Source organism: Pristiophorus japonicus, chromosome 12 (assembly GCF_044704955.1).
Source record: "Pristiophorus japonicus isolate sPriJap1 chromosome 12, sPriJap1.hap1, whole genome shotgun sequence".
Taxonomy (NCBI): domain Eukaryota; kingdom Metazoa; phylum Chordata; class Chondrichthyes; family Pristiophoridae; genus Pristiophorus; species Pristiophorus japonicus.
In genome coordinates, this window is record NC_091988.1 from 70,685,273 (window position 1) to 70,711,851 (window position 26,579).

The window sequence follows — 26,579 nt, forward strand, 5'->3', positions numbered from 1 at the left end:
GTGCCTGCTCTGGATCCTGTGACCTCGCTATCGTCCCCTCCATCCCACCCACCCCTCCACCCACTCCTGGAAAATGTTTGTTGACCGAGAACAGGACTCTCCTCTGTGTCCCTTGACGTTCAGGTGAAGAATGGCGACTCGGTGAGGTGGCAGAGTAGCTTCCCAGTGGGGTGGGGGGGACTGATGACGGGAGGGGAGAGGAACTGGGCCCGGGGGGAGGGGGTTGAAGAAAAGTTAACCCTACGTCACAAACAGGCCACTCGAAGTCGAGATACAAGGTAAAAATATCTTTAATTTACTAGAATGCCTCTGTTCCCGGCGTTGTGTTAAGAGGGAGGTCGTTACACCGGGGTTACCACTCAGTGCGGACAGAGAATCGATCGGACCTCCACCCCCCTACCCCCGGGGTCAGACACGTCCACCTCCCACCCACAGCAGCGACACAATGCCTGGTCCCCACACTCGCAGCTGAGGTGCCGCCTCACCACATACAGACCCCGACGGTGAGACCACCCTGGGGGATTGAATCTGCTCCACTTTCCTCTCCCCCCCTCCCCACCCCCGGCCCCCCTCCCTCTGTGCCAGCAACAAGAGAACCTCCCCGTCCCCCCCACACACACAAAAAACACAGTTGGTAACAAAAGTTCGCTGCATTTTTTGCTGTTTAAGGCTGGCTTGAAGATGGTTGGGGGTTGCGGAGGATGGTGGCGGTGTGGGGGGGTGGGGAGAGCGTTGATGGGCTGGGGGGGGATGTCCAGGGGAGACAGGAGGATCGCCACACCCACCCCCCCCTCTATATTAGCTGGATCCTTCATTCTGAGCGGCTAGTATCTCTTGCGCCGGGACGTCGCTCGTGTGCTCTTTGCTGCTGTCCTCCTTGCCCTCTTCCTCGTCCTCCTGCGGGTACAGGTCCGGGTAGCGCTGCATGCATTCCTGCATGGTGCGGAACTGGTCCAGGCAATCCGAGCCCTTCACCTCCTCCTTGCTGTAGTGGAAGCAGGAGAAGGCAGACTTGAACTGCTCCCCACAGGGCCCGCTCGCCATCCCCCCCAGGCACGGGCAGTTCCAGTTGATGTCGCCGTTCGGTAAGATCAGACCTGCGAACATATTTTAAGCAGCACAGATTAGAAAGGACGGCAAGTCCATGGAGAGCAGCATGGAGGGGATTGGCCAGAATAATGCTCGTTGTCATTGGTGTGCGGCACAGGCACGATGGGCCGAATGGCCTCCTCCTGTCTGGATCGTTCTCGGACTCTGTCAGAGAGCCTGGAGGAGCTAGGTACTCTCCGCTGGGACGTCAAACCTGCCCTCTCAGGTGGATGCAAAAGATCCCACTGCCGCTGTTTGGAAGAAGAGCAGCGGAGTTCTCCCTGGTGTCCTGGGGCCAATATTTATCCCTCAATCAACATCGCTGGTACAGATTATCTAAGGGGGGAGAGACAGGGGGAGAGGGGAGACGGGGTGGGGGGGCCGCGAGAGGAAGAGAGGGAGGAAGAAATGGAAGGTGAGAGGGAGGGAGGGTGGGAGGGAGAGAGAGGGAGTGAGGGAAGGAGACTGAGAGTGAGGGAGGGAAAGAGGGAGAGGAAGAGGGAGCAGGAGAGGGGGAGCGTGGCGGGTGGGGGTGCGGGGGGTTGGGAAAAAGGGAGGGAGGGAGAGAGAGAGAGAGAGAGAGAGAGAGAGAGAGAGAGAGAGAGAGAAGGAGAAGTGGAGGAGGGGTGGGAGGGAGGCAGAGAGAGAGGACGAGAGGGGGCTGCAGATGGGCAATATATGGTGGCCTTGCCAGCGATGCCCACATCCCATGAACGAATAAATGAATAGGGAGTGTGGGGAAGGTTTAGGGAGATAGAGAGAATGAAGGGAGACAAGGATGGAGACAGAGATTGGGATGGAGAGGGGGGGGGGGGGGGGGGGAAGAGATGGAGAGAGGGAGAGAGAAAATTCAGTGCAGAAGGACAGAGTACGGGGTACGTATGGCAGGATATGGTAAGTCGGTAAGAATTCCAGAGGCCACCATTCCGGCTCCAGGATTCTCTCACTCGAGACGGGGAGGTGCGCAGAGACACATGTTGTTGGACAAATGATGATAAATCAAAAGTAAACGGTACGCATTCCAAGAATTTGAACAATCTCCTGCATTGCTGCCCTCATTGAATGGCAGTGTGTGTGGTGTATAATTTACAGTGACAGAGAGCTCCTTCACACTGTGCGATAATCACAGACACACACCGAGGTTCTATAGGGGTAGCTCCTGTGCGTTGCAGGAAGTGGCTCCTCGCCCTTACACCCCTCTCTGGTGTGCACGGTGTTCGAACACGGCGAGGAGACCGGGGCTAGAAATACTGAAACCACAAACCCAAAGGACTTGTAAAGCCTCAAAATCAGGTGTCAACCGTGGCTCAGTGTGCAGCTCTCTCTCTCTCTCACCTCCGAGTCATAAGAATATAAGAATTAGGAGCAGGAGTTGGCCATTCGGCCTCTCGAGCCTGCTCTGCCATTCAATGAGATCTTGGCTGATCTTCGACCTCAACTCCACTTTCCCGCCTGATCCCCACAACCTTTGATTCCCCTAGTGTTCAAAAAATCTATCGATCTCAGCCTTGAATATACTCAACAACTCAGCATCCACAGCCCTCTGGGGCAGAGGATTTCAAAGATTCACAACCCTCAGTGAAGAAATGCATATCATAGAATCACCGAAATTTACAGCACGGAAGGAGGCCATTCGGCCCATCGTGTCCACGTCAGCCGACCGAGAGCTACCCAGCCTAATCCCACTTTCCAGCTCTTGGTCCGTAGCCCTGTAGGTTACGGCACTTCAAGAGCACATCCAAGTACTTTTTAAAATGTGGTGAGGGTTTCTGCCTCTACCACCCTTTCAGGCAGTGAGTTCCAGACCCCCACCACCCTCTGGGTGAAGACATTTCCCCTCAAATTCCCTCTAAACCTTCTACCAATTACTTTTCTCCTGGTTGTTGACCCTCCCGCTAAGGGAAACAGGTCCTTCCTACCCACTCTATCTAGTCCCTTCATTATTTTATACACCTCAATAAGGTCTCTCCTCAGTCTCCAAAGAAAACAAACCCAGCCTCCTCATCTCGATCATAAATGGCCTAACCTTATCCGGAGTCAGGTTTGTGGATTCGAGTCCTATTGCAGAGACTTGAGCCTCATAATCTAGGCAGACACTCCCCACTGCAGTGCTGAGAGAGTGCTGCACTGTCGGAGGTGCCGTCTTTTGGATGAGACGTTAAACCGAGGCCCCGTCTGCTCTCTCAGGTGGACGTAAAAGATCTCATGGCACTAGTTCGAAAAAGAGCAGGGGAGTTCTCACCGGTGTCCTGGGGCCAATATTTATCCCTCAATCAACATCACTAAAACAGATGATCTGGTCATTATCACATTGCTGTTTGTGGGAGCTTGCTGTGCGCAAATTGGCTGCCGCATTTCCCACATTACAACAGTGACTGCACTCCAAAAGTACTTCATTGGCTGTAAACGCGCATTGGGCTGTCCTGAGGTGATGAAAGTCGCTATAGAAATGCAGGTTCTTCTTACTTAAAAAGAAGTTAATGCCTCAATTGAGCCAAGAGTGTCCAGGAGCTGAATGCTGTTCTCATCTCCATGGAGCCCCTTCGACCCCCTGGTCATCTGACAGTGACCCCACTCACTCTGCTCCGCTCCCCAACGCAGCCCGTCCTTTCTCTCTCTCTCTGCATGTCCTTCTCTAGTCCGTCCTAAACTCTCAGTATCCCAGCCTGCGCACTCTACCCTCCCGGAATCTTGACTGCGTTGAAATGGGGACTCATCGCACTGTCGCTCCTCTTTGCCTCCAGACTTCAAACCAATGGAACTCCTCACCTCCCTCAGTCTCCCCTCCCTCCTACAGTCTACACACGAAGGAAGCATAACAACTTAAGAAATAGGAGCAGGAGTCGGCCATTTGGCCCCTCGAGCCTTCTCCGCCATTCAATAAGATCATGGCTGATCTGATCATGGACTCGGCTCCACTTCCCCTCCCGCTCCCCATAACCTTTTACTCCCTTAGCACTCAAAAATCTGTCTATCTCCACCTTAAATATATTCAATGATCCAGCCTCCACAGCTCTGTGGGGTAGAGAATTCCAAAGATTCACGACCCTCTGAGAAGAAGTTCCTCCTCATCTCTGTTTTAAATGGGCAAAATCATTTACAGAGGAACAAAACATGAGCTACAAGGCCTGAATGTCACAATTTATTCTGAAACTATGCCCCCTAGTTCTAGATTCCCCCACGAGGGGAAACATCCTCTCTGCATCTACCCTGTCCAACCCCCTCAGAATCCTATATGTTTCAATAAGATCACTTCTCATTCTTCTAAACTCCAATGAGTATAGGCCCAACCTTTCTTCATAAGACAACCCCTTCACCCCAGGAATCAACCTAGTGAACCTTCTCTGAACTGCCTCCAATGCAAGTATATCCTTCCTTAAATATGGAGACCAAAACTGCACGATGCTTCATTGCTGGCTTTATAGAAAAAGACACACAAGATACAGCAGGGAGACAGGCCATTCGGCCCATCCAGTCCCTATGGGTCTTTATTCTCCACACGAGCAAACAGTCCCAATCATGTTTACCCGCCCTGTTCCCCTCTCCCTTCCTGCCCCCCTCCAATCCAACCCTCAATGTTCATACAGCTTGTACCTCAACCACTGACCGTGGCAGTGAATCCCAGTCTCACCACTGTGTGTGGTGTGTGTGTGTGTGAGAGAATCCCACAGTCTCACCACTGTGTGTGTGTGTGTGTGTGTGTGTGTGTGTGTGTGTGTGTGAGAGAGAATCCCACAGTCTCACCACTGTGTCTGTGTGTGTGTGTGTGTGTGAGAGAATCCCACAGTCTCACCAGTGTGTGTGTGTGTGTGTGTGTGTGTGTGTGAGAGAGAATCCCACAGTCTCACCACTGTGTCTGTGTGTGTGTGTATGTGTGAGAGAATCCCACAGTCTCACCACTGTGTGTGTGTGTGTGTGTGTGTGTGTGTGTGTGTGTGTGTGTGAGAGAATCCCACAGTCTCACCACTCTGTGTGTGTGTGTGTGTGTGTGTGTGTGTGTGTGTGTGTGTATGTGTGAGAGAATCCCACAGTCTCACCACTGTGTGTGTGTGTGTGTGTGTGTGTGTGTGTGTGTGAGAGAATCCCACAGTCTCACCACTGTGTCTGTGTGTGTGTGTGTGTGTGTGTGTGAGAGAATCCCACAGTCTCACCACTGTGTGTGTGTGTGTGTGTGTGTGTGTGTGTGTGTGTGAGAGAGAATCCCACAGTCTCACCACTGTGTCTGTGTGTGTGTGTGTGTGTGTGTGAGAGAATCCCACAGTCTCACCACTCTGTGTGTGTGTGTGTGTGTGTGTGTGTGTGTGTGTGTGTGTGTGTGTGAGAATCTCACAGTCTCACCTCGTCCACTGGGACAGTCTGCTTCCATCTCCCCTGTCGCGTCCCCTTCATAATCTTATTCTGTCGTATCGCCCCGTATTCTGCGCGGTTTTATTAGCGGCCGTGCCTTCAGCTGCCTGGGCCCCAAGCTCCGCAATTCTCTCCCTAATCCTCTCCACCTCTCGTTCCTCCTTCATACGCACCTTAAAAGCTGCCTGTTTGGTCACCTGCCCTAATTTCACCAGATGGGCTCGGTGTTAAGTTTTGTTTGATAATCGCTCCTGTGAAGCGCCGTGGGACGTTTCACTACGTTAAAGGCGCTATATAAATATCGATTGTTGCTGAAGAAATTTCCGAGCAGAGCTGTCTGATAAAAGCACAACAGTTTGAAGCATCTGCAGGGTAGGCCGCGGTTAATGAGGTGATCAGTGATGAGCACCATGACATGGATTAAAGTCCTCACAGATATTCGCATAGTTTTGCGGCAAAATGACATAGGGGAGGTTTGAGGTGCCAAGACAGAGTATTTATTTTTCAAACCGGAGCCCATTGTGCCGCTACCAGTAGCAGAGGGCACTGGTAGAAGCCTGACACTGTCGCTCCCCCTTTAAAATTCTTCATCTTTATAGCTCTGAAAGTTTGAGAAAGCGACAAAAAGAGAGAGGAGAGTGAGAGTGAGAGTGAGAGTGAGAGTGAGAGTGAGAGCGAGAGTGAGAGCGAGAGCGAGTGTGAGTGAGAAAGACAGAGCGAGCGAGAGAGATGAGGGGGTGAGCAGGAGGGGGAAGAGAGGGGCGAGCGAGAGAGAGAGAAGGCGAGGGGGCAAGCGAGAGAGGGGGGATGAGGAGGCGAGAGAGAAAAAGAGAGAGAGGGGGAGAGGGGTGAGGGGGCGAGCGAGGGAGAGAGAGATGAGGGGGCGAGTGAGAAAGAGGGAGGGGGAAGAGAGGGGGGAGAAAGGGGGTGAGGGAAGAGGGATGGGGGAAGAGAGCGGGAAAGGAGGGGGAGACGAGACAGAGGGGGTCCAAGGGCGGTGGGGGAGGAGGAGGGGCGGCGAGGGGGGTTGCCGGCAGGCGAGGGGGGGGGGCGCGGGCGAGAGGGGGTGGGGGCGCGGGCGAGCGGACAAGAGGGGGCGCAGCGCGGGGGCGCAGGCGGGCAAGTGAGTGCGCGGGCAAGGGGGGGCGCGGGCGGGCGAGAGGGGGGGCCTCTGTTCAACAATAGAGATCCAAGTCTTTCCATACTTTTTATCGCTAATATCTCCTTCAGCCCTACTGCACTCCTCCCATTCTGGCCTCTTGCCCATCCCTGATTATAATCACTCCACCATCGGTGGTCGTGCCTTCAGCTGCCTGGGCCCTAAGCTCTGGTTCTCCCTCCCTAAACCTCTCTGCCTCGCTACCTCTCTCTACTCCTTTACGACTCTCTTTAAAACTCCCTCTTTGACCAAGCTTTTGCTGCTCCACCTTAATGGCCCCTCTTTGGGTTGGTGTCAAATGTTTGTCTGATTTACGCTCCTGTGACGCTCCTTGGGGCAAGTTGTTGCTCTACAATAAAACTAGAATTAGCATTTATATAGCGCCTTTCACCACCTCAGGATGTCCCAAAGCTCTTTACAGTCAATGAAGTACTTTTTGGAGTGTAGTCACTGTTGTAACGTCAGAAACACAACAGCCAACTGACGCACAACCAGCAATATGATAATGACCAGATAATCTGTTTTAGTGATGTTGGTTTTGGGATAAATATTGGCCAGCAGGCCGGGGATCACGTCTGATCCAAAAGACGGCACCGCTGACAGTGCGGTGCTCCCTCAGTACTGCCCCTTCAACAGTGCAGCACTCCCTCAGTACTGCCCCTCCGACACTGCAGCACTCCCTCAGTACTGCCCCTCCGACAGTGCAGCACTCCCTCAGTACTGCCCCTCCGACACTGCAGCACTCCCTCAGTACTGCCCCTCCGACACTGCAGCACTCCCTCAGTACTGCCCCTCCGACACTGCAGCACTCCCTCAGTACTGCCCCTCCGACACTGCAGCACTCCCTCAGTACTGCCCCTCCGACACTGCAGCACTCCCTCAGTACTGCCCCTCCGACACTGCAGCACTCCCTCAGTACTGCCCCTCCGACACTGCAGCACTCCCTCAGTACTGCCCCTCCGACACTGCAGCACTCCCTCAGTACTGCCCCTCCGACACTGCAGCACTCCCTCAGTACTGCCCCTCCGACACTGCAGCACTCCCTCAGTACTGCCCCTCCGACACTGCAGCACTCCCTCAGTACTGCCCCTCCGACACTGCAGCACTCCCTCAGTACTGCCCCTCCGACACTGCAGCACTCCCTCAGTACTGCCCCTCCGACACTGCAGCACTCCCTCAGTACTGCCCCTCCGACACTGCAGCACTCCCTCAGTACTGCCCCTCCGACACTGCAGCACTCCCTCAGTACTGCCCCTCCGACACTGCAGCACTCCCTCAGTACTGCCCCTCCGACAGTGCAGCACTCCCTCAGTACTGCCCCTCCGACAGTGCAGCACTCCCTCAGTACTGCCCCTCCGACACTGCAGCACTCCCTCAGTACTGCCCCTCCGACACTGCAGCACTCCCTCAGTACTGCACTGGGAGTGTCAGCCTGGATTACACGCTCAAGTTTCTGGAATGGGCACTTGAGCCCGTGACCTTTTGAATCACAGGTGCGAGAGAGAGAGGGAGCGGGAGAGACAGAGAGAGAGAGGGAGATGGAGAGAGCTACACACTGGGCTGTCACGAGACCCTTTCACAGTCTAAATGAAACGTGATAACTTCGACGGCAAACGTGTGCAGTCTCTGCTGCAGAGACAGGCCATGGGAGGTGGTGGCAGATTAAACATGGCCTTTGTCGCCATCTTGTGGCAGGAAATGTTTTGCAGCACGTTAGCATTTAAAATGATTATTTACAATTATTGAATCAAACTAGGACAGAGGTCCTCAAATATTTATGGTTGAAAGACCTCTTTTCAAATGGATTAATAATCACGGACCCCCCCACACACACCCCACCCCGACCCCCTGCCACCCAGTCTAAATTGTAAGATAAAACTCCTTGCACATTTACATTTCTGAATGTAAAGGTCCTGTTAAAGGTACTTAACTTTTGCCAGGGCTGTCCGATATATTGAATATCGACGTGATTGGTGATGTGAGAACTTTTATTTTCCCTTTAGCTGAAAGGGAACTGTACAGGTTCAGCAACATGGCCGTTCAATACTTCACCGCACGACACCTCCCAGGATGTTGCCGGGATTGGAGAATTTTGGCTATGAGGACAGATTGGATAGGCTGGGTCTGTTTTCTTTGAACAGAGGAGGCTGAGGGGAGACCTTATTGAGGTGTATAAAATTATGAGGGGCCTGGATAGAGTGGATAGGAAGGACCTATTTCCCTTAGCAGTGGGGTCAACTACCAGCTGATTTAAAGTAATTGGGGGGAAGTTTCGAGGGGATTTGAGGAGAAATTTCTTCACCCAGAGGGTGGTGGGGTCTGGAACTCACTGCCTGAAAGGGTGGTAGAGGCAGAAACCCTCACCACATTTAAAAAGTACCTGGATGTGCACGTGAATTGCCGTAACCTGTAGGGTTACGGACCGAGAGCTGGAAAGTGGGGTTAGGCTGGATAGCTCTTGTCAACCGGCGCGGACATGATGGACCGAATGGTCTCCTTCCGGGCTGTAAATTTCTAGGATTCTTCCTGGAGTGGGATTAGTTTCGGTGACTCCTGTTGGGAACACGAGCACCGGTCCGGGGGTAACGCTCCCCCACCCAACTACTCATCGCACAGTGCTGAGAGTTGCAGGGTTCCCCCCACTCCTCCTCCCCCTCCTTACTCCCCCTCTCCTCTCCACCAATTCCCTGTCCCCCCTCCCCCACTCCCCCCTCTTCCACTCCTCTCCCCCCTCCCCCCCCATAGCCCACTCCTCTCCCCCCCTCTTCCACTCCTCTCCCCCCTCCCCATAGCCCACTCCCCTCCCCCCTCTTCCACTCCTCTCCCCCTCCCCATAGCCCACTCCCCTCCCCCCTCTTCCACTCCTCTCCCCCTCCCCATAGCCCACTCCCCTCCCCCCTCTTCCACTCCTCTCCCCCCTCCCCATAGCCCACTCCCCTCTCCCACTCCTCTCCCCCTCCCCATAGCCCACTCCCCTCTCCCACTCCTCTACCCCTCCCATAGCCCACTCCCCTCTCCTACCCCTCCCATAGCCCACTCCCCTCTCCTACCCCTCCCATAGCCCACTCCCCTCTCCCACTCCTCTACCCCTCCCCTACCCATAGCCCACTCCTCTCCCCCCTCCCCTCTCCCCCCACCCCTCATTCCCACCTCACTCCCCACTCCTCTCTCCCCCCACCCCCCCAACCACCGTCCCTCTCTCCCTGCCCCCCACTCCCGTCACTTCCCCCCCCGCCCTCCACTCCCATCCCTCTCCTTCCCCCGCCCCGACCCATTCCCAACCCTGAAATGAGCATTTGACTGCATATCCACAACATAACCAAGATTGTCTATTTCCACCTCCGTAACATTACCCGTCTCCCCCCCTGCCTCAGCTCATCCGCTGCTGAAGCCCTCATCCATGCCTGTATTAGCTCTAGACTTGACTATTCCTACGCACTCCTGGCTGGCCTCCCACATTCTATCCTACGTAAACTAGAGGTGATCCAAAACTCGGCAACCCGTGTCCTAACTCGCACCAAGTCCCGCTCACCCATCACCCCTGTGCTCGTCTGACCTACTTTGGCTCCCAGTTAAGCAACGCCACGATTTCAAAATTCTCATTCTGGTTTTCAAATCCCTCCATGGCCTCACGCCTCCCTATTTCTGTAATCTCCTCCAGCCGTCGGCTGCCAGCCTCCCCCTCCCCCCCTCCCCCCCCACACCACCCCCGAGATATCTGCGCTCCTCTAATTCTGCCCTCCTGGGCATCCGTGACTATAATCAGTCAACCATTGGTGGCCGAGCCTTCTGTTGCCTGGGCCCCAAGCTCTGGAACTCCCTCCCTAAACCTCTCCGTCTCACTGCTTCTCTTTCCTCCTTCAAGACGCTCCTTAAAACTCACCTCTTGACCACCTGCGCTAATTTCTACTTATGCGGTTCGGTGTCAAATTTTTATCGCATAATACTCCTGTGAAGTGCCTTGGGACACTTCACAACGTTAAAGGTGCTATATAAATACAAGTTGTTGTTGATGAAGGCACTTCAGTTAACTGGGGGTGTGGTCTTACCTACAGGATCGATTTCAGTCACTGGACTTAGTAAAACTATCAGGTGCAGCGTACAAACCTCAACTCATTCCTGTCCCCCCGACCCACGACCCCCCCCCCCCACCCATCTATCAGTCTCCCCCTCCCCCCCCACCCATCTATCTATCAGTCTCCCCCTCCCCCCCCACCCATCTATCTATCAGTCTCCCCCTCCCCCCCCACCCATCTATCAGTCTCCCCCTCCCCCCCCACCCATCTATCTATCAGTCTCCCCCTCCCCCCCCACCCATCTATCTATCAGTCTCCCCCTCCCCCCCCACCCATCTATCTATCAGTCTCCCCCTCCCCCCCCACCCATCTATCTGTCTCCCCCTCCCCCCCCACCCATCTATCTATCAGTCTCCCCCTCCCCCCCCACCCATCTATCTATCAGTCTCCCCCTCCCCCCCCACCCATCTATCTATCAGTCTCCCCCTCCCCCCCCACCCATCTATCTATCAGTCTCCCCCTCCCCCCCCACCCATCTATCTATCAGTCTCCCCCTCCCCCCCCACCCATCTATCTATCAGTCTCCCCCTCCCCTCATCTATCTATCAGTCTCCCCCTCCCCCCCCACCCATCTATCTATCAGTCTCCCCCTCCCCTCCCCCCCCACCCATCTATCTATCAGTCTCCCCCTCCCCCCCCACCCATCTATCTATCAGTCTCCCCCTCCCCCCCCACCCATCTATCTATCAGTCTCCCCCTCCCCTCCCCCCCCACCCATCTATCTATCAGTCTCCCCCTCCCCTCCCCCCCACCCATCTATCTATCAGTCTCCCCCTCCCCTCCCCCCCCACCCATCTATCTATCAGTCTCCCCCTCCCCCCCCACCCATCTATCTATCAGTCTCCCCCTCCCCCCCCACCCATCTATCTATCAGTCTCCCCCTCCCCCCCCACCCATCTATCTATCAGTCTCCCCCTCCCCCGCCCACCCATCTATCTATCAGTCTCCCCCTCCCCCACCCATCTATCAGTCTCCCCTCCCCCCCCTCCCCCATCCATCGATCGGTCTCCCCTCCCCCCCCCATCCATCGATCAGTCTCCCCCTCCCCCCCCCCAAAATCGATCAGTCTCCTCCACCCCCCCCCCCCCCCCATCCATCGATCGATCGATCAGTCTCCCTCTCCCCCACCCACCTTTTTCTTTCTTTCTTGTCTGGCCTCACTCCCCAACCCATCTGGTTTCTCTCTTCTGCCTCCATCCCTCCATTCTCTCTCACATCTCTCGCAGTCCTTTGCCACGACCTTTCGGCTCCTTTCTCTAATCTCTGCCTCCCCCAATCCTTTGTTCCCTGTATCTCACTATCTCTTGCCCTCGGTGTCTACTCCTCTCTCTCGCTCTCTCTCTCTCTCTCTACTTAAGCAATCCCTCTCTTCCTCCCTTCCCCAATCTCTCCCGCATTCCTTTCTCCCCGCCTCCCGTGTCAATCTCTTCCTTTTGTGTCTCCATCCCTCTCTCTCCCCCCTCTACTGGTCTCGATCTTGTGTGTCTCTCTTACTGTATGTACACCCATACTCTCCCATTCCTCGCTTCTTTCTCCCTGTCCTATGTCAGCCATGGCTCAGTGGGCAGCACTCTCGCCTCTGAGTCAGAAGGTTGTGGGTTCAAGTCCCACTCCAGGGACTTGAGCACATAAATCGAGGCGGACACTCCCAGTGCTGAGGGGGTGCTGCACTGTCGGAGGGGCAGTACTGAGAGAGCGCCGCACTGTCGGAAGGGCAGTACTGAGGGAGCGCCGCACTGTCGGAGGGGCAGTACTGAGGGAGCGCCGCACTGTCGGAGGGGCAGTACTGAGGGAGCGCCGCACTGTCGGAGGGGCAGTACTGAGGGAGCGCCGCACTGTCGGAGGGGCAGTACTGAGAGAGCGCCGCACTGTCGGAGGGGCAGTACTGAGGGAGCGCCGCACTGTCGGAGGGGCAGTACTGAGGGAGCGCCGCACTGTCGGAGGGGCAGTACTGAGGGAGCGCCGCACTGTCGGAGGGGCAGTACTGAGGGAGCGCCGCACTGTCGGAGGGGCAGTACTGAGGGCGCGCCGCACTGTCGGAGGGGCAGTCTTTCACGAGACGTTAAACCGAGGCCCCGTCTGCTCTCTCAGTTGGACGTAAAAGATCCCATGGCTCTATTTTGAGAAAGAGCAGGGGAGTTATCCCCGATGTCCCAATTTAATATTTATCCCTCTATCAACATAACAAAAAACAGATGATCTGGTCATTATCACATTGCTGTGTGTGGGAGTTTGCTGTGCACAAATTGGCTGCCGCGTTTTCTACATTACAAAAGTGACTACACTCCAAAAGTACTTCATTGGCTGTAAAGCGCTTTGAGATGTCCGCTGGTCGTGAAAGGCGCTATATAAATGCAAGTCTTTCTTTCACATTTTCCAACATTGCCATCCATTTGCCAGGAGTTCCCGATTCAGTCTGCCCATCGGGTGAGGTTGCTCAGCTGTGCGGTGACCTGTAAACGGGCTCCATACTATATCCTGGCATCTCCAAGGTGACAAGTCTGGCAACGGGAATCCTTCCAGGCAGGTCCGCCCGGGAATGTGCTGATTGGCTAGTCAGCCTGGCTCTTCATGGCACTGACAGGGATAGGTCGGTCTCTGGGGTTTACAGGAAAAGGAGAAGGCTGTTGGGCCCCTCGAACCCGTTCACCACCGCACCCCCCCTGGCCTTGCTCTGTATCCCTAGCTACCCTGACCCAACAACAACCCATCAATCTCAGTCTCGAGATCTCCAATTGACCCCCCCCCCCCCCAGCATCCACAGCCTTTTGGGGCGAAAGTTTCAGATTTCAAGGCCAACAACAACTTGCATTTCTATAACACCTTTCATCATCTCAGGGCATTCCAAAGCGCTTTACAGCCAATGATGTGCTTTTGAAGTGCAGTCACGTTGTAATGTGGGAAACGTGACAGTCAATTTGTACACAGCAAACTCCCACACACAGCAATGAAATACACGAACAAATAATCTGTTTGAGAGGTGTTGATTGAGGGATAATTATTGGCCAGGACACCAGGGGATAACTCCCTTGCTGTTAGAACATAAGCAATAGGAGCAGGAGCAGGCGCTACACTTTCTCGAACCTGTTCAATAAGATCATGGCTGATCTTCGATCTCAACACTTTCCCGTCCGATCCCCAAATTCCTGGATTTCCCTTGGGTCCAAAAATCTAACGATCTCAGCCTTGAATATATTCAAAGACTGAGCATCCACAGCCCTCTGGGGCAGAGAATTCCAGAGCTTCACCGCCCTCTGAGTGAAGAAATTGCTCCTTATCTCAGTCCTAAATGTCTCTGTCCTTATCTTGAGACTGTGACCCCTGGTTCTAGACTCTCCAGCCAGGGGAAACATACTCCCTGCAGCTACCCTGTCAATCCCCCTCAGAATCTTGTATGTTTCACTGAGATCATTTAAACTCCAGAGAGTATAGGCCCAATCTACTCAGAAGAGCTGAATTCCAGGGGTGAGGTGCGAGTGACTGCCCTTGACATCAAGACAGTATTTAACCGAGTGTGGCAGCAAGGAGCCCGAGTAAAACTGAAGTCAGTGGGAATCAGGGGAAAACTCCCCACTGGCTGGAGTCATACCTAGCACAAAGGAAGATGGTTGTGGTGGTTGGAGGTCAATCATCAAAGTCCCAGGACGTCGCTCAGCAGTTCCTCAGGGCAGTGTCCTAGGCCCAACTACCTTCAGTTGCTTCATCAATGTCAACCAGTGGCTCAGTGCTGTCAGAAGGTTGTGGGTTCAAGTCCCACTCCAGGGACTTGAGCACATAAATATAGGCTGACACTCCCAGTGCAGTGCTGAGGGAGTGCTGCACTGTCGGAGGTGCCGTCTTTTAGATGAGACGTTAAACCGAGGCCCCATCTGCTCTCAGGTGGACGTAAAAGATCCCGTGGCATTATTTCGAAGAAGAGCAGAGCAGTTCTCCCCGGTGTCCTGGGGCCAATATTTATCCTTCAATCAACATCACTAAAAACAGATTACCCGGTCAGTATCACATGACTGTTTGTGGGAGTTTGCTGTGCGCAAGTTGGCTGCCGCGTTTCCTACATTACAGCAGAGACTACAATTCAAAAAGTACTTCATTGGCTGTAAGGCGCTTTGGGACGTCTGGCGGTCGTGAAGGGCGCTATAGAAATGCAAGTCTTCCTTTTTCATCAATGACCTTCCCTCCATCATAAGGTCGGAAGTGGGGACGTTCGCTGATGACTGTACAGTGTTCAGTGCCATTTGCAACTCTGCTCATAATTAGGAAGTCCATGCCAGTCTACAGCAGTTCTTGGGTAACATCTAGGTTCGAGCGAACACTTGGCCCATTCCATTCGTATCACATAAATCCCAGGCAATGGCCATCTACAAGCGAAGACCCAACTGCCTCCCCACCCTTCAATGGCACCGCCAGCAACACCAACTTGCATTTCTACAGCACCTTTAACATAGTAATATGTTCCAAGACACTTCACAGGAGCGATTATCAAACAAAATGTGACACCGAGCCACATAAGTAGATGGCAGGACAGGTGGCCAAAAGTTTGGTCAAAGAGATGGGTTTTAAGGAGTGTCTTAAAAGGAGAGAGGGGTAGAGGGGCGAAGAGATTTAGGACGGTAATTCCAGAGCTGGGGACCCAGGCAGCTGAAGGCATGGCCACTAATAATGGAGCGATGGAAATCGGGGGATCCTCAAGAGGCTAGAATTGGAGGAGCGGAGAGATCGCAGGAGGTTGTAGGGCTGGGGGAGTTTACAGAGATAAGGAGGAGAAAGGTTTAAAAACAAGGATGAGAATTTAGGGAGAGTCTTAACGAAGAACAAAAGAGAGGCGGAGAGGTTTAGGGAGGGAGTTCCAGACTTGGGGCCCAGGCAGCTGAAGGCCCGGCCACCAATGGGAGTGATGGGAATCGGGGGATTCCGTCTGGGATGTAGAACTGGCTCAGCGATTGGCCACTGCTGGATCTCCGATAGATCTCGCGATGAGTGAGCAGCCACTCAATACAAACACTCACCATGGTCTTCGTAAGGGTCATTGGGGTCATCTGCTATCAACTCAGCACTGCTGGGAGCCTCATGATCCTCCTTGGTGACGAAAATAACCTTGTCTTTGCCTGAAAATCAAGGATAAGGAATTAGATTTGTACTCAGAGAACAAGAGAGAACTTGCATTTCCATTGCACCTTTCACCACCACCAAACATCCCAAAGCACATCACAGTTGGTGCAGTATTTTTGGAGTGCAGTCACTGTTGTGATGTGGGAAATGCAGCAACCGATTTGCACACAGCAAGCTCCCACAAACAGCCATGTGATAACGACCAGATTATCTGTTTTTAGTGATGTTGGTTGCAGGATAAATATTGGCCCCAGGACACCAGGGGAGTACTCCCCTGTTCTTCTTCGAAATAGTGGCCGTGGGATCTTTTACGTGAGAGCATACGGGAACTCAGTTTAACGTCTCACCCGAAAGACGGCCGCTCCGACAGTGCAGCGCTCCCTCAGTACTGACCCTCCAACAGTGCAGCGCTCCCTCAGTACTGACCCTCCGACAATGCAGCGCTCCCTCAGTACTGCCCCTCCGACAGTGCAGCGCTCCCTCAGTACTGCCCCTCCGACAGTGCAGCGCTCCCTCAGTATGGCCCTCCCTCAGTACTGCCCCTCCGACAATGCAGCGCTCCCTCAGTACTGCACCTCCGACAGGCCGGCCCTCCCTCAGTACTGCACCTCCGACAGTGCAGCACTCCCTCAGTACTGCCCCTCCGACAGTGCAGCGCTCCCACAGTAGTGCCCCTCCGACAGTGCAGCGCTCCCTCAGTACTGCCCCTCCGACAGTGCAGCGCTCCCTCAGTACTGCCCCTCCGACAGTGCAGCGCTCCCACAGTAGTGCCCCTCCGACAGTGCAACGCTCCCTTCAGTACTGGATCGGGATGACAGCCTGGATTTAGTGCTCAAGTCTCTGGAGTGTGACTTGAACCCACAACCTTCCGACTCAGAGGCGAGAGTGCTACTAAAGCAAAGAAGTTTTGTCACTGTTGCAGTGCAGTAAAATCCCTGTTAAATCTCCTCTTAACCTTCTCTGCTCCAGTACAAATATCTGCAGCCTCTCCTCATGACGATGGTCTCCCATCCTTGGTATCATCCCGACTCCCACTGTGGTCCATGGTGTCCTGGGGCCAATACTTATCCCTCAACCTCTAAAACAGATTATTTGCTCATCATCACAGGGCCGTTTGTGGGATCTTGCTGTGCGCAAATTGGCTGCCGGGTTTCCTACATTACAACAGTGACTACACTCCAAAAAGTACTTCATTGAATGTCCGGTGGTCATGAAAGGCGCTATATAAATGCAATTCTTTCCTTTCCTTTCACTGTATACCTTCTTCTTAGAGAGGGTGCAGAGGAGATTTACCAGAATGGTCCCAGGGATGAGGGACTTCAGTGATGTGGAGAGACTGGAGAAGCTGGGGTTGTTCTCTTTGGAGCAGAGAAGGTTAAAAGGAGATTTAATCGAGGTGTTCAAAATCAGGAGGGGTTTGATGGAGTAAATAAGGAGACACAGTTTCAGTGGCAGGAGGGTCAGTAAGCAGAGGACACAGATTGAAGGTAATTGGCAAAAGAACCAGAGGGGGAGATGAGGAGATATTTATTTTACGCAGCGAGTTGTTGTGATCTGGAACGCGCTGACTGAAAGGGCGGTGGGAGCAGATTCAATAGTAACTTCCAAAAGGGAATTGGAAGTATAAATTTGCAGGGCAAAGGGCGAAGTTCCCCGTAATTATGTTTGGGCCACGTGGAACCCTTTAACCGGCGGCCCGGCACATTCAAAAGGCCACGCATGCGCGGTTATTTCCCCCAAATTAAAACCGGCACACCGGCTGCACGGGACCCATGCAGCGCTACGCGATCGCGCAGCTTAAAGGGAACACAGGCTTCGGGGAAAGAGCAGGGGGAGTGGGATTGATTGGATCGCTTGTTCACAGAGCTGGCACAGGCACCATGGGCCGAATGGCCTCCTTCTGTGCTGTATGATCCTGTGATTCTTTATTCGGTGACTTTCTTTAAAAAAAAAAATTCTGTTGCTATTTTTAATGGCATTATCTAATTGCACTTGCTATTCTATATTTCAGCCTTGGGAACTCTATCGCCCTGCACCCACCAGTGTCTTTCTATTAATGCATTACCTCACACTTCTCTGCATGAAATTGTATTTGACCCGCTATTTGTTTACCTCTCTCCTGAAATCTTTTACCCTGTATTTCACCTCCTGTTTTAGCGTTGTCAGTACAGGTACATTGTGAGAATGCCCAAGATCAAGTCATCTATAAAACCAAGAAAAAACACAGACACAGCACTGAACCAGGACGATCCCACTTCCAGCCCATCTCAGCCGTGGCTCAGTGGACAGCACTCGCTCTCTCTCGTCTGAGTCAGAGGTTATGGGATTGAGTCCCACTCCAAAGACTCGAACCCCATAATCCAGGCCAACACTCCCAGTGCAGTACTGAGGGAGCGCTGCACTGTCGGAGGGACAGTACTGAGGGAGCGCTGCACTGTCAGAGGGGCAGTACTGAGGGAGCGCTGCACTGTCGGAGGGGCAGTACTGAGGGAGTGCTACACTTTCGGAGGGGCAGTACTGAGGGATGCTGCACTGTCGGAGGGGCAGTACTGAGGGAGCGCTGCACTGTCGGAGGGGCAGTACTGAGGGAGCGCTGCACTGTCGGAGGGGCAGTACTGAGGGAGCGCTGCACTGTCGGAGGGGCAGTACTGAGGGAGCGCTGCACTGTCGGAGGGGCAGTACTGAGGGAGCGCTGCACTGTCGGAGGGGCAGTACTGAGGGAGCGCTGCACTGTCGGAGGGGCAGTACTGAGGGAGCGCTGCACTGTCGGAGGGGCAGTACTGAGGGAGCGCTGCACTGTCGGAGCAGGACTGAGGGAGCGCTGCACTGTCGCAGGGGCAGGACTGAGGAGCGCTGCACTGTCGGAGGGGCAGGACTGAGGGAGCGCTGCACTGTCGGAGGGGCAGTACTGAGGGAGCGCTGCACTGTCGGAGGGGCAGTACTGAGAGAACGCTGCACTGTCGGAGGGGCAGTACTGAGGGAACGCTGCACTGTCGGAGGGACACTGTCGGAGGTGCCATCTTTCAGATGAGACATTAAGCCAAGGCCCCGTCTGCCCTCTCAGATGGATGTAAAATATCCCATAGCCATTATTTTGAAAAGCAGGGGAGTTCTCTCCGGTATCCTGGGCCAATATTTATCCCTCAATCAACATCACTAAAACAGAAAATTTGGTCATTATCACATTGCAGTTTGTGGGAGCTTGCCATGCGCAGATTGGCTGCTGCGTTTCCTACATTACAGCAGTGATTGTGAACGGCTGTGAAGCACTTTGGGACGTCCTGTGGTCACGAAAGGAGCTATAGAAATGCAAGTGTTAATCTAATCCAACCAACACATTTACCTGTCCGTCAACCATCTTTCTAATGTCCCTTTAGGGAAGGAAACCTACCGTCCTTACCCGGTCTGGGCCTATATGTGACTCCAGCCCCACATCCACGTGGTTGACACTGAACTACCCTCTGAATTGGCCGAGCGGGACACTCAGTTGTATCAAACCTTTTGGACTGCAGCAGTTCAACCGCCACCTTCTCAGGGACAACCAGGGATGGGCAATAAGTGCCGGCCTTGGTAGCGACGCCCACATCCCCAGAAAGAATTTTTTTTAAACACTCCATTCAAGCTGCTACACTTCCTCTTCACAATCTTACAGCACAGGAGGGGCCCATTCGGCCCATCGAGCCTGTGCCGGCTCTGTGAGAGAGCAATCCAATCAGTCCCACTCCCTCCATCCCTTCCACCATAGCACAGCAATTTTTTTCCCCTTCAAGTATTTACCCAAATCCCTTTTGAAAGTTACTATTGAATCTGCTTCCACCGCCCTTTCTTGCAGCGCGTTCCAGATCACAACAACTCGCTGCGTAAAATCACAGGCCCTGTCTGCCCTCTCAGGTGAACGTAATAGATCCCATTGCCACTATTTTAAGGAAGAACAGGGGAGTTCTTCCCAGTGTCCCAAGGCCAATATTAATCCCTAATCAACATATCAAACAGATTATCTGGTCATTATCACATTACTGTTTGTAGGAGCTTGCTGTGCGCAGATTGGCTGCTGCGTTTCCCACATTACAGCAGTGATTGTGAACGACTGTGAAGCACTTTGGGACGTCCTGTGATCATGAAAGGTGCTACAGAAATACAAATCTTTCTGTTTTGTTTGGGGGAGAGCTCTGGGAACCAGAGGTTCAAAGCCACCTGTCCCTCCCGAGCTGCACGCCCCACATAACTGACCAGAACCTTCACTGGACCAGCCACATAAATACTGTGGCTACAAGAGCAGGTCAGAGGCTGGGTATTCTGCGGCGAGCGTCTCACCTCCTGACTCCGGGACAAAGCCTTTCCACCATCTACAAGACACAAGTCGGGAGTATGATGCAATACGCTTCACTTGCCTGGATGAGTGCAGCTCCAACAACACTCAAGAAGCTCGACACCATCCTGGACAAAGCAGCCCGCTTGATTGACACCCCATCCACCACATTAAACATTCACTCCCTCCACCACCGGCGCACTGTGGCTGCAGTGTGCACCATCTACAAGATGCACAGCAGCAACTCGCCAAGACTTCTTCGGCAGCACCTCCCAAACCCGCGACCTCTACCACCTAGAAGGACAAGGTCAGCAGGCGCATGGGAACACCACCACCTCCACGTTCCCCTCCAAATCACACACCATCCCCACTTGGAAATATATCGCCGTTCCTTCATCGACGCTGGGTCAAAATCCTGGAACTCCCTCCCTAACAGCACTGTGGGAGTACCTTCACCACACGGACTGCAGCAGTTCAAGAAGGTGGCTCACTTCCACCTTCTCAAGGGCAATTGGGGATGGGCAATAAATGCCAGCCTTGCCAGCGAAGCCCACATCCCAGGAATGAATCAGAAAAAACCATTTCAGCTCTCAAATTACTCATATACTGTGTCCAAAATGTTATTTTCTGAAACACATCTATCTAATTTGCATTTGAATGAATCAGTACAATTTGCTTCTAGCATCTCCCTGGGGAGCCTGTTCCACAGATCGATCACTCGCTCGCTTGCTGAAACAATGTTCCGCTGATTAGTTTTGAATTCTTTCCTCCTTCAAGTGCAGGCCTTGTCCTACATAGAATCATAGAAATTTACAGCACGGAAGGAGGCCATTTCGGCCCATCGTGTCCGCGCCAGCCAATCAAGAACTATCCAGCCTAATCCCACACTTCAGCTCTTGGTCCGTAGCCCTGTAGGTTACAGCACTTCAGGTACACATTCAAGTACTTTTTAAATGTGGTGAGGGTTTCTGCCTCTACCACCCTTTCAGGCAGTGAGTTCCAGACCTCCACCACCCTCTGGGTGAAAAATGTTCTCCTCAAATCCTCTCTAATCCTTTTACCAATTACTTTAAATCTATGCCCCCTGGTTGTTGACCCCTCTGCTAAGGGAAATAGGTCCTTCCTATCCACTCTATCCAGGCCCCTCATAATTTTATACACCTCAATGTCTCCCCTCAGCCTCCTCTGTTCCAAAGAAAACAGACACAGCATCTCCTATCTTTCCTCATAGCTAATATTCTCCAGTTCAGGCAACATTCTTGTAAATCTCCCCTGCATCCTCTCTAGCGCAATCACATCTTTCCTGTAATGTGGTGACCAGAACTGCACGCAGTACTCTAGCTGTGGCCTAACTAGTGTTTTATACAGTTCAAGCATAACCTCCCTGCTCTTGTATTCTATGACTACTTTCAGCCCAATCAGTCTATGCCGGCGTTTATGCTCCACCCAAGCCTCCTCCCATTTTTCCTCATCTAAATCTATCAATATAACCTTCTATTCCTTTCTCCCTCATGTGTTTATCCAGCTTCGTCTTAAATGCATTTCCTCGATTCATCTCAACCACTCCCTCTGGTACTGAGTTCCACATTCTCACCACTCTCTGGGTAAAGAATTTTCTTCTGAATTCCCTATATTCCTCTGGTTCTACTGTACTGAATATGTGAGACAGCTAGCCATGGTACACATTATTCAGTCCCTTTAGAAACCTAATATCAGCAATCCTATGGCCACTCAACCTTTTCCTTTCCAGTATACATCCAATATACATCCTAACAATCCAATCCCTCCATCCCCTCAATCATTCTGGCTTCTTTCTTCTGAATCCTTTTACAATCGGCGCAATATCCGTCCGAGACTGAGCGACCAGAACTGCACCCAGCATGCCGAGCGTGGGCGCACCAATCAGTTATAAAGTTGGGGGAGTACCACTCTATATCCACTCAATATTGAAGTATAAATCACGATACCCATGTACTCTCAGTACCCGGTGCCAGTGCACTCCCAGTACACAGTGCCTCCTGGTGCCCAGTGTACACCCGGTGCCCAGTGCACACCCGGCGTATTCCCGGTGCCACTGTACACCCGGTGTATTCACCGGTGCCACTGTACACCCAGTGTCTTCACCGGTGCCACTGTACACCCGGTGTCTTCACCGGTGCCACTGTACACCCGGTGTCTTCACCGTGACCAGTGCCAGTGTACACCTGGTGTATTCCCAGTGCACACCCGGTGCATTCCCACCAGTGCCAGTGTACACCCGGTGTATTCCCGGTGCCAGTGTACACCCGGTGTATTCTCGGTGCCCAGTGTACACCCGGTGTATTCCCGGTGCCAGTGTACACCCGGTGTATTCCCGGTGCCCAGTGTACACCCGGTGTATTCCCAGTGCCCAGTGTACACCCGGTGTATTCCTGGTGCCAGTGTACACCCGGTGCCCAGTGTATATTCGGTGTAGTCCCGGTGCCCAGTGTATATCCGGTGTATTCCCGATGCCCAATGTACACCCGGTGTATTCCCGGTGCCCAGTGTACACCCGGTGTATTCCTGGTGCTCCCTCTCTCCCCCACAGGCCCCGCGGTTACAATGTTGCCGCTCACCGATACAATGTATCGGCCCCGGGATACTGTCAGCCCGCCCGGCCTTTGATCCGCCGCTCGGTCCGGCGCCGCTCCCTCTCACCTTGCTGCCGGCAGTAAGACATCCTCTCTCCTCTCTCCTCTCTCCTCTCTCACGCTCACTCTTCCCTCAGTCTCCTAACTCACGCCGTGACCTCTTACCCCGCGCATGGCCTGAACCCGCCAGCCAATCAGAGCCAGGGGGCGGTGCATCGGTAAAGGTCGCCTCAAATAAAGAGAAAGATTCAACAGTCAGCCCAGAGACCATATATAATCTATAATAGTTTGCCCATAGACCATATATAATCTATGATACACATAGTCTGCCCACAGACCATATAGGATCTATAACACAGACTACCCACAGACCATATAGAATCTGTAATACACACTCAGCCCATACACCATATAGAATCTATAATGCACATAGTCAGCTCATATACCATATATAATCTATAATATACAGTCAGACTATAGACCATATATAATGTATAATACACAGTCAGACCATAGACCACATATAATCTATAATACACACATTCAGCCCATACACCATATACAATCTATAATACACAGTCTGCCCATACACCATATAGAATCTATAATACACAATCGGCACATAGACCACATAAAATCTATATTACACAGTCAGCCCATACACCATATATAATCTGTAACACAGAGTCTGCCATAGACCATATAGAATCTACAATACACACTGTCTGCCCATGCACCATATAGAATCTATAATTCGCAGTAAGCCCATAGACCACATAGAATCTATAAGACATACCATCAGCCCACAGACCATATAGAATACACACTCATGCCTATAGACCAAATAGAATCTGTAGAATAATCTACAGTATAGATGGTCAGCCTTGGATATGGAATCATAGAATGGTTACAGCACAGAAGGGGGCTATTCGGCCCGTCGAGCCCGTGCCGGCTCTCTGCAAGAACACTTCAGCTAGTCCCTTTTCCTCGTAGCTCTGCAATTTTTTTCCTTCAGGTACTTATCCAATTCCCTTTTGAAAAGCCACGATTGAATCTGCCTCCACCACCCTCTCAGGCAATGTATTTCAGATCCTAACCACTCGCTGCGTATAAAAAAATGTCTTATGTTGCATTTAGTTCTTTTGCCAATCACCTTAAATCTGTGTCCCCTGGTTGTCGACCCTTCCGCCAATGGGAACAGTTTCTCTCTATCTACTCTGTCCAGACCCCTCATGATTTTGAACATCTCTATCAAATCTCCTCTCAACTTTCTCTGCTCCAAGGAGAACAACCCCAGCTTCTCCAGTCTCTCCACGGAACTGAAGTCCCTCATCCCTGGAATCATTCTTGTAAATCTTTTCCTGCACTCTCTCTAAGGCCTTCACATCCTTCCTAAAATGCGATGCCCAGAATTTGACACGATACCCCAGTTGAGGCCGAACCAGTGTTTAATAACGGTTCATCATAATTTCCATGCTGTTGTACTCTATACAATACACAATTCATGAAGCTCAGGATCCTGTAAGCTTTTCAACCGCTTTCTCAACCTGCCCTGCCACCTTTAACGATTTTTACACATATACCCCCAGGTCTCTCTGTTCCTGCACCCTCTTTAGTTTATATTGCCTCTCCTCATTCTTTCCATCAAAATGTATCACTTTGCACTTTTCTGCGTTAAATTTCATCTGCCACGTGTTCGCCCATTCCATCAGCTTGTCTATGTCCACTTGAAGTCTATGGGCTAGAATCTCTACTTTTTTTGCATGCTTAACACCCACTTGATGCCCATTTTACCGTTGAAATGACATCTAATGCCCATATATCGCCCATTTTGGCACAAAATGGAAACTGATGGGCATTTAAAGAAAACTTATCGGCGAGCGTTATTTTCCCCTTGTGCTTAATGCCGGGAAAAAATATTACTGCCTGCCCACTTTTTTGGGGCGGAATCATCAGAATGGGTGAAATCAACGCCCATAATATCGGCCAACGTTACTTTCAGCACGGAATTAACGCCGAGATTAAATAATACCGCCCGCCCACTTTTATTTGTCGTAATATCACCCACCGTCACTTTCACCATCTCGCACACATATCGCCCACAATACCACTCGAAAATCGTAGGTTGCGTCATTCAAAAGGCTGCTTCAACTTCAGGGGAGTTTGCATTGACTCTGGAGTTCTTTTCAGGTGAAGTGAACATCTCAACAGACATATTTTCAGACTCTGGACTATTGGGGCTTTACTCTAGGTGTATTTTAGTGAGGAAAACATTGCTTCTGATCAATCGCTATTATACTTTCAATGCAATGGGGCCAGCAAACAACAACTGTGCTTAAGCAGCGCTTCAGATGTCTTGCCCACTCAGGAGGGAAGCTAAAGTACAACCCTGAGCAAGTAGGTAAACTCATGGTCGTGTGCTCGATGCTGCACAACCTGGCTTTCAGGAGGGGCCAAGAATTGCCAGAAGGCACTGATGCGCCACCTCAGGAGAGCGAGGAAGAGAAGCTGGACGCTGACCTAGGGCAAGACAATCAGGCTGGCTATGCAAGCATGCCCATGCCCCCCTCCGGACCGCAGGAAAGAGCCCATGTTAGCTACATAGCTGCAAGACTTTTATGTGAGGAGCTGATATCTGAACAATTTGCCTGAAAGAACGTTGCTGTGAGTGACAACACTGACACACTGCTGTGTGTGTGCAGCTCAGACATCAATGGTGCCCATCACCTTGGTGCCAGTTAAAGTTTACGTTGATTGATGTTAAGTTGTATTTAACCCTTTCATGTTAAGGAATCACCAGTGTGTAACGGTGCAGCTATCTGAGACAATGCGCAACAAGGTTATGTTCAATAAAAAAAATGTTATACCAACATTGGTCTGAAATCATAAGTATCACAGGCGATAACACCCAAGCCCCACCCACATCCCACTTTTTCCACCATTGACATCAATCAAATGTTCAACATGTCCAGCAACACAGAATACATACATTACAACAAATTGCACACACCCAGATGGAGATATAACACAGCAATCACCTGTGGACATGCACTTCACTTTCCTTCCCCCCTCCCCTTCTTCTTCCCACCTTTACCCCTTCCCATCCTCGCTCCACGGCGCCTGGCCGAGGAGCTCCTCAGGCGGTGCCTCATTGGGGGAATGAAGGCAGATGCGTTGGTTGGATGGGTACGGGAGCGGGGGGTGCCGAGGGAGCAACATTCTCTGATGCAGAAGCAGGATCTTGGTCCTTGCTCCCATCTGTCATTCGCAGTGGTGGCGTGGAACCATAGGGTGAAGTGCCGCGCTCGGGGACCACTGGGAGGCCTGTGCTAGCAGTGTTCCTGGCTATCCCATCCGCGGAATGTACTCAGTCATGGTGGCCAGTTGTCAGGATATGCCCCCCAATGCTTCGATGAGCTGGTCACCAATGTCTACAGTCCTCCTGGACAACTGTACCATCTCTCCGCTGTCATGTGGCGCTCGTGGAACAGACTTGCCACATCCACAAGACCTCCACAGGGTCGGCGTCGTCCTGGGGACAAATGGGGTGCCCTGTAGCGAGGTGCTTGTGGCCGGTACCTCCAGAGTGGAGGCGGGAATGACCGGAGGACCACTAGATGGCCTTGGGGTGGAATGGCTTCTGGAGCGTGGCGATGTAGGTTCTTCGAAGTCCGCGCTCTCATCCGTAGAGAACAGACCCAGCGGATTGACAGGCGAGAATCGGAGCTCCTCAGCACCAGATATTGGATCGTCCGGAGAGTCGGGCCCCGTGCCCCCACCTTCTGGCCTCTGTGGCCTTGCCTGTGGCCGCGCTGCTGGCTGAGCTGCAAAACACAAATGAGGTTATTAGAGGAGGAGGGGGTGCTAGGGTCACAAGG

At 52.5% G+C, this 26,579-nt stretch overlaps 1 protein-coding gene across 1 annotated transcript; it reads right to left on the reverse strand.

Annotated features, from left to right (window-relative positions):
* Positions 1 to 580: 580 nt before the first annotated feature.
* LOC139277326 (mitochondrial intermembrane space import and assembly protein 40-like) lies at positions 581 to 22,874 on the reverse strand. The gene is made up of 3 exons (XM_070895644.1): positions 22,769 to 22,874; positions 15,678 to 15,776; positions 581 to 1,097 (listed from the first exon to the last, which is right to left on the reverse strand). Exons 1-3 carry the CDS (start codon positions 22,788 to 22,790, stop codon positions 799 to 801), a joined length of 420 nt encoding a protein of 139 aa, XP_070751745.1. The 5' UTR covers positions 22,791 to 22,874; the 3' UTR covers positions 581 to 798.
* Between the last annotated feature and the right edge of the window lie 3,705 nt (positions 22,875 to 26,579).